An 8,490-nucleotide genomic window follows, 5' to 3' on the forward strand; every position below is an offset into this window, starting at 1 on the left:
AACAAGCAGGTTAGGTTATTTAAAAATTGTTGAAACCGAGAACGGGTGAAGAAACAGCCGAACATCATAGTGCTATAATTTGTATTGCTAATTTGTACAGGCCAGTGAGGTCCGCTCTTCGACCTTATACAAACTACCAGTTTATGCTGCACGCTACCTCTGTTGCCATGGCATTCAGACTGTTTGTGCGTGTGACGTATGAATGCAGCAAATTCAATGTTGCTGACTATTGGATGTACTTGTTCGTGCCTAGTGCAGTCTAAGGAAACTTTTTGGAGGATAAAGGCACGAAGGGCAGGTGCTTTACGCTTTTTTCTGGGAAAATCATCTCCTGCATGCTTGACTTGTCGCTGACTATTACTGTTTGTGATATTGAAAAGCATACATGACAGCCAACTTTGTTTATGTAGATGGAGACCCTAGAATGCCGACAAGGCGAACATATATAAACCTGCGATTCAAAATAGTAATTTCCAAAGCATGAATAACATTGCACTTATTCTAACCTGCCTTGCATTTGTTGCATGTACAGGTTTCACTACTTCATCACAGGAGTGTGAAGGTGTAGCTGCATTGCTGATGCGTCGCACTACTGCCACAGCTAAGGAGCAACTAGAGAATGTCAGCACAAGCAGTTTCAACGGCCTGCTAGCAGAACATACTGCAATGAAGAAGAGAATTCAAGAGCTCGAAGTCAGATGTAAAAGGCTGCAATCGCAAAGCTTTTCTGTGGACACAATTCATAGTACCGCATTTAAATTTTACACTGGACTTACGAGCAAAGCGCAGTTTGATGCTTTGTATGGACACCTCGAAGCGAATGCCCAGAGAATGGCGTACTGGGTTCCCCAAAAGAATGAGCAGCAACAGCAAATTGAAAAAGACAGGCAGCTTTCAAAGCGAGAAGAACTGTTCATGGTTTTGTACAGGCTACGAACGGGAGTTTGTGCAAGGGAAGTAGCCAGGTTGTTTGGCATATCACAATCTAGCCTGAGCCGCATTTTCTGTAGCTGGATTAACTTTTTAGTAGTCTTTGAACATACGAATAGAAACATAGCCATCCCTTCCACTGACCTAAAGCCTTTCTTGCGCCATGAATTACGAAAATATTGGCAAAGGCAGTGGGATAATCAAGTGCAAAATAAGCTACATGAAATCAAGCCAAGAATTGGGAGATGGATATCTCAGAAAACAACAAGACACAAGGAAGTGCTTCTTTGCAGGTTAAGGATAGGACATACCTATGGAACACACTCGTATCTCCTTACAGGAAGTGATCCTCCGACATGTGATAGGTGTGGCGACATACTTACAGTTCTCCATGTCCTTATCCAGTGCCCAGAAATAGAAGCTCAACGTAAAAAGTACTTTTATCCCGCGTATCGTGAGTACATCCCCCTTCACCCAGCATTCTTTCTTAGCCATGAGCCGCTTTTTGATTTTAATGCCGTCTTAAAGTTTTTAGCAGATGTAAACACGTTACAAGTCATCTGGCCAGGGTATCTGTAGCGCAGTCTCGACTTGCAGGCTGCAGCTGCAGTGCAAAAACATTTTACAGCACGTGCCTCTCAGTCCTTGATTTCAAGGACCTCGTGAGGCAATAGTGCTATTGCATATACTTTATTATGTCACCGCTTTGTACCGAAACCTTTACGCTCATACCTCACATCATTAGTTTTTGTCATTATTTTAACGCTCATATTTTACGCAATTTATAGCGATTTGTTTTAGGCCTCTTTACAGCCACCTTTTATGTACCATTTGCATCCTACTGTCCACTCCATCCATAATGCATTCAGAACCCATCACCATGTGTCATGGCGCTCTTTGGCCATAGCTGGCCCTTGCGCCATTAAACACTACACATCATCATGGATTAACTTTTTAGATAAGGAGCTGTATGCCTTAACACGGATGCCATCTTTAGCTGAAGTACAACGACACATGCCAGAGGCATTTTCAGATTTTCCTAACACGAGAGTGGTTCTGGACTGCACTGAGGTCAGAATTCAGAAGTCCTCAAAGTTAAAAGCACAAAGGCAAACTTTTTCAACCTACAAGCATTTTAATACCTTCAAGGCACTTGTAGGTGTCACACCTGATGGTTATGTATGCTTTGTTCCCGAGATATGGGGCGGTCACGTTAGTGACACCGAAATAGTGGAGAGAAGTGGCCTCTTAAAACGCTTGCAACCGGGTGATGGTGTAATGGTAGACAAAGGCTTTCGCTTGGACAGCATTTTCCCCCCAACCATTCAGATCTATATCCCACCCTTCAAGAAAGGAAACCAGCTTTCTGCAAGTGATGTAATTGCTACTCGAAAGATTGCTGGAGCTAGAATACATGTTGAAAGGGTTATAAGGCGCATCAAGGAATTCCATTTTTTAGATAGGCCAGTGCCTATCAACATGTTAGACATCGCCGGCAAGATATTTAGGACCTGTGCCCTACTGTCTAATTTGCAGCCACCGATTATTGCCGTGAATGAGCAGAGTTCTAGTTGAACGCCTTGCAATATGTGAAATAAATAAACAAACAGACAGGGCCCGAATGTGGTCGCCTTGTGTGTTGCCTTACTGGACTTACTGTCGGTAATTCCCACGCATTTTCTTGCCCCAGCTTAGTGCGGAACTGAATGCTGAATACTATACTTCATGGCATATAGTATGCTGTTTCTGTCAACAGGTGCGGCTGAGAGAGACTTGTAGTGACAAATACAGCAAGTCACATTATCCACATGTAAACATTGAAATAACATCAATAAATAAAAAAACGACCACACAAAGGTACCAAGCTCATTTATTGTCTTTATTAAATGCCTGCTTTCTCATGGCTCCTGTACTATCAATTTATAACACAACAGAGCAACATTCCCATCATCAACAGAGGAGCAGGGTAAAAACTAGGAAAGCTTGACTAGCCCTCTTATGGACACAGCAGGCGAAGCATAAAACATTAAAAAAATATATTGACAAGTACAAGTGTCATGTCCAGTATACATTACACACAAGAGTAATCAATATACAGCAGGTGAAGCAACAAAAACATAGAAAATATGAAGGAGATAACACAAGAAAACATGTTGGAGCCAAATAATGAAACCGAAATTTCCTAAGAAACAGTCTTCGTCAAAAATAAGTTAGGAGCACTGTACATGAAGTTATCAAATATAGAACACACTTCATTTGACAAGGAAACACATAAGAAATTGCACTGGAACATACAAGTTTCATATTTGTAGTCAGTCAGGCTCGAATGGTAACTGGCATGAAAATTTTCTGTAGTTTCCTTACATTCATGCTCACCAGTACTCTTTCAAGTAATTGCTCAGCAGAATGAGAATGTAGTACTGATGTGATTGTTGCATAGTTCGTGCAGTAGCGTGTACTGTCCAGTACTACAGTTTACATGTGCTGTAATCTGTAGAAGGTTGTTCAACTACCGTATTTCTTGGACTAAAAGTGCTACCCCCTACTTTTCGCAAGTTCCGAAGAGAAAATTGGTTTTTAAGACATCTATTATAACTTAGCATGATGAAACGCTATTATGCACACTGGTACACTAACTGCAAAATGCCGTACTTGCCCTCATTTCAGGGCACCAAATTTCTGTAAACATAATTTTTATAAGCCGCATACTCCAGCAGAGAAAAACATAACTCTTTTTCGGTACAGAATGCCAGCATTTATTGCACTTTATATTGAAGACCTTGTCCTCTTAACGCAGTCAAATGATGCATTATGCAGTGTTCTTTTTGTATCCAATATATTTTTTTCATTGTAAAGAGGGAGTCCTCTGCTTACTCTGCGAGTGAGCAGCTCTGGCACTATGCAATGTTTGAAGAAATGCAGCAACCCAGGCAGAATTTCTGTACACCAAAGAACTTCATCAAAGGGAGTCCTCTCCACATGTGTTGAGGCTGCTACACTTCCAGCATTTGTCCATACTACAAAATCACACCACTTCAAACCTGTGACACCCATCATACCTTGTATCTGATAATAATATGCATGATCTTTTTTCAATTCTATATTGTCACCAGATATTTTCAAACAGCACTTTGCAGAAGCTGCTGCTTCGACGACACCCTTGCCTTTGAAGGAGAATGGGCACTTCACCTCCAAAAGACCAGTGTCACTCCCTTCAAAGACAAGTCTGTCGGGGGAGGCAGCAATAAATGGGTGCTGGGGATGAACATGCAACCCAGTATATGCAGTAGTTAAATATCTGTCCCTGCATGCCATTATTTCTTCGTATGCTTTAACGGCATCGTCCTCATGAATCCTGCCATAACGCATGGCTTCGGTGCTCACTTGGCGAGGATACATTACGTCCCTTACGGCACCATCAGGCTTTCTGCACCGCAGCAACTTCTTAAACACTGATGCCGTGAGCCGTCCAATACGTTCCTGATGCCACTTCTTGTTCTCTGCCTGGCCCATTGTGCTTTCTAAAATGACTGCCCTGTCGTCGAGGCTCAGGGGCTGAATTGCTGCAAAAGCATAAGACAAAAAAGTGTGACCTAACTTGAGAAAATTGGTGATTAGCTGCAGGGAAGCAATACAACTAATGCTACTTGGTTTACACTTTCAGTCAATGCAAATATGGAAAAGGCTGCATTAAGAGAAAACACACTGACTAATCAGAACATTGGTGCATGTCTTGTTTCTTTTCATGTCTTGATCTATTATTCCACTTATGTACTTGCAATGAATGATTACCAACTAGCTCAGTTGTCAGTTAAACTCTTGTCAGTATTTTCTGTAACTTTCTAGCCTCATTGAGTTGCATCTAATCACTTAGGCAAGTGTAATATTTACAAATTGACAGTTGTGCTATTTACTTTACCATTAATACAGTAAGGGCTTATTTTTATGCAAGAGCTGTACGGCTGGTTTCACTCGGTCTGGAGTTTCAGCACGTGCTCCCTCTGCATGTTTACTTCGCAGAATTGTAGTTCCATGTATTCCGATGAAATAACACTTGCTCAATAAAACTATGTGCCTGTGTAATTCAACATTATGGTGATGAATTTCTGTGTGTTCATTCTTACCATCAAATCTCTCTTGAATAATTCTCGAGTTTGTCATGCTCAGCAAATCTTCACTGTCGGCTATATATGGCTGGTTGCAGCATCCATCATTTATTACTTTTGCAGCGATGGTCTCTGTTGTGCTCTGAAATGAACCATAGAGAGAAAATGGGTAGTTTTCAATACGACAGCACATACTGCGTGTGTGGCTATCATGATGTTTGATGAAAGAGCAAAGGAGCTAACATGGTAGTATGCATGTGTTTCTGTGGTACCAGTGTCTGCACTGTGGATTATCTGGTGGGTTAACAACGCAGTGATAAGGGCTACGACTCAGTCATATATGCTATATGCATGAGCTAGAAACTACGGCTGCCTTACGCAACATCTCACAGGAATTTGGTAAAAAGAGGCATCGTCAAGACATGTTCTACAATTACATTGGAGAAATTTCGCAATCACATTGTGGCTGATAAGCTTCAATGCACTGGTTGGTCACCTCAAAGCAGCAGGATACCTGCTTCTGTAGCAAAAGCAATGCACAGGAAAAGAACAAAAATTATAGCAGGCAAATAGAAATCAGGTGGAGAGGGAAGCTCACATACATGACCAGGTATCAGTAATACCCTCCATGCACCACGTTTTGCACTGATTAAGGAAGATGGGGCAGCATGTATGAGTACAAGTAGTTTTTCTGCTTCACACTAACTGTCCTGTCTTCATAGGTAAATCTGTCCTGTTATAAAATGCAAACACTAATGCATTGTCAGGCATTTAAACCATTACGTGAAATGCCGAAGGCAAGTAGTATACAGGATCCTTATTTCCTGTGTCAGCTGCTACAGAGGCTAGATGAGAAAGTGTTAAAGCCCCGGGGGACATGGGCAAATAACAAATTACCGCAGCGCAAGGGCAAATAATAAGCGCAATACTAAAAAAAGTTTTAAGTCATTCACAGCCATGCCCTTGTTTGACCTCTGTTTGCTGCACACCCTCGTTTGAACAAACATGATCACCGTGCATGTGAAACCATAAAAGCAGTCGAGATGGTACGAAAGGCACATCACATTTAAGCAAACCCTATATCAATTTATTGCGGAAAGAAGTGCTATTTCGAGTGCGCAGACATACAATGTCGATGAAAGCAGGTCGCTATCATTGGTATTTGCTCTGTGCCGCTGTTCTTGCTTATTTCATGGCTCTCGCTTTTCATTGTGCAATATGTATGCATTTCTGTTTTGTAATAAAAAGACTAAGTTGAAAATCAGTTTGTTGTCTGTTTTTTAGCTTCTCCTCCAAAGACACGGTGTCACATTTTTGAATGATGTTTAAGATATTACGTACTTCTTCTGCCGCCCTGGGCTTCTTTGCATAGCGGAGTAGAAGGCAGCTCGGAGATATTTCTTGCAAGTTGCTGATGAAGTTGGCAGGGTCAGCTGGCAACAGTCCAGGTGTGGGATCATAAACTCTCTTCCTGTTCCTGCTGCTCTCAAACAAAATTTCCGAAAGCGGCAAGCTTGGTTCTTGCTTTTTGGCTGGAAATACAGATTACAAGCACAAAAACAGCTTAAACACTCAAACTATCCCCAGCAACCTCTAGATTACCAACTACTGTTTGACGTAAGCAGTTAATAACCCTGCTGAAGGTATATTCGGCTAATATATTGGCTATACCGTCATCTCTACTATAAAATAGGCAGCAACTTCACTGTGGGAAATCGGCAGACAGGGTAGATGAAGAGAGCATAACTGACTAAAAAGACTCCTATTTAAATTATTTTAGGCAGAGTTGCACACTTTGGAATACAGACAGGAGGGACGTCACTTAGCAGTATACAGCATTTTTCTTACCTTGAGGGGGCACAATCCATGCACAGGGGACATCCGTACATGTTGTGTCTTCTCCTTGTGGTGCCAGGTTGCAAGCTGTGAGCAGCAGGCCAACAACGTGCTGGCAGCTTCCACTGAGGCTGCAGGAATCATGGTAACAGTGTATATTATTAGTGCTGATCTGCAAGGCATTCAACATAGAGAAAGAGCTGGGCAACGTGCATCAGACAGCCTAGACATGCTTTTCAATAATGATTATTGGGCACAACTTTCCCCCGTTGTGATTGACTGTACTTGCTTACCACACATGCATGCAAGTATAGCCACGATAGCGTTGCGCATAAGAACTATGAGGTCTCGATAGTCTTGCATAAACCTTGCCAAACTTGACTGCAGTGAAAACAAGCTACAGGTCCTATGTAAAATGCTGCAGTAAACAGAGTGATTGAACACTGGCTTTAAAAAGTTCGTTTATAATCTCTCGTGTACCGCACGGGTACTCGATTTTGCACAAGTGACACTGGCGACGCAAATGAGATCCTGACAGGAACGGCATGCCGCTTTACCTTGGCGCCGGCTGACCAAAAGTTGATGAATCGTACGCGACGTGCATGCCAGCAAACACTACGTAGCTGACACGGCTCTAGCCACGAGATACGCGTGCCGAACACCCCGAAGTATGTAAGTGCACAGCGATTTTTCGAAACGCGACATAGGAGAACACGGCTTGTCGGCGCTTTCTTGCGCTGCCGGTGCGCGCTGGGGACACATAGCCGAGGCATCAGGGCATACGATGAAATCAAGACCCTTTGACGTGCGTTGTGACTGCATTTGGCCCCCCAACGATCACCTGGCGTTCACCAGTGCCGCGAAAAGTGCCTGCAGCCACATGCTCCGAGTATCGCGTTCTAATCGCTGCGCACTGCCATTCAGCGAGCCCACGTACGCGCTCTAAAAACAGTAGACCTCCAAAGCTTGGCCTGGCGACGACACAAAACGGTAAAACCAGAGAGCCAGTACGTATACACATGCGAGATGTCATGATAAACAAAACTTGTACTCACCCGGCTGGGCAGAGACAGTGGCCTGCCAGTATGTCGCCCGTTCCTTTCTCTATGACCGCATGTACGATGTAGTAGCCGCCTTTCATTGACGGTAGGCATATACTTCGGAGAAGTTCATACGGGGATGTGGAACACAAGTTATTAAACATGATGTTGCGCACATAACCCTCTTCGGTGAATTTCTTCCCTTTCGCAGTTTGTCTTGCGAACCTCGATCCACATGCCGCCAAGAAAGCACTCAGCTGATTGTCGCTTGGCATCTTGATCCCGTTTGGGCTTTTCGTCCACCCGTTCGCTACGGCAAAGAAGCCGCCGGGTATGTACGTACTCCCAGGTTCCATTCCCGAACACGAACGCAGAAACTACCGATTGTAGAGCGCAGACTTACGTAAATATATGTGCCGCAACACGCGTCGTTGCCAGTCTACGCCATACTACCAGCAGCAGCGGCGGCCACCCGATGCCAAACTTATCGTTTCTTGCGGTGTCCGCGTGAGGGCGCCACACAGACATGCAAAAGGCGGATTTCAGTTTCTTTCAGCATAGTCTGTTTCACGGAAGTT

At 43.4% G+C, this 8,490-nt stretch overlaps 1 protein-coding gene across 1 annotated transcript; it reads right to left on the minus strand.

Annotated features, from left to right (window-relative positions):
- Positions 1–3,370: 3,370 nt before the first annotated feature.
- LOC125947118 (uncharacterized) lies at positions 3,371–8,187 on the minus strand. Its single transcript, XM_049671480.1, has 5 exons — positions 7,928–8,187; positions 6,885–7,003; positions 6,378–6,568; positions 5,055–5,178; positions 3,371–4,493 (listed from the first exon to the last, which is right to left on the minus strand). Exons 1-5 carry the CDS (start codon positions 8,185–8,187, stop codon positions 3,697–3,699), a joined length of 1,491 nt encoding a protein of 496 aa, XP_049527437.1. The 3' UTR covers positions 3,371–3,696.
- Between the last annotated feature and the right edge of the window lie 303 nt (positions 8,188–8,490).

The sequence above is a fragment of the Dermacentor silvarum genome, chromosome 7, assembly GCF_013339745.2.
Source record: "Dermacentor silvarum isolate Dsil-2018 chromosome 7, BIME_Dsil_1.4, whole genome shotgun sequence".
In the NCBI taxonomy this organism is placed as follows: Eukaryota; Metazoa; Arthropoda; class Arachnida; order Ixodida; family Ixodidae; genus Dermacentor; species Dermacentor silvarum.

Excerpts from the sequence above, each read along its gene's own strand:
- LOC125947118 (XM_049671480.1), bottom strand. The coding sequence starts at position 8,187 with ATGCCAAGCGACAATCAGCTGAGTGCTTTCTTGGCGGCATGTGGATCG. Across the intron at positions 6,569-6,884 it reads ATGGATTGTGCCCCCTCAAG|CCAAAAAGCAAGAACCAAGC; the intron begins GTAAGAAAAATG and ends CTGTATTTCCAG. Across the intron at positions 4,494-5,054 it reads TATTCAAGAGAGATTTGATG|CAATTCAGCCCCTGAGCCTC; the intron begins GTAAGAATGAAC and ends ATGCTTTTGCAG.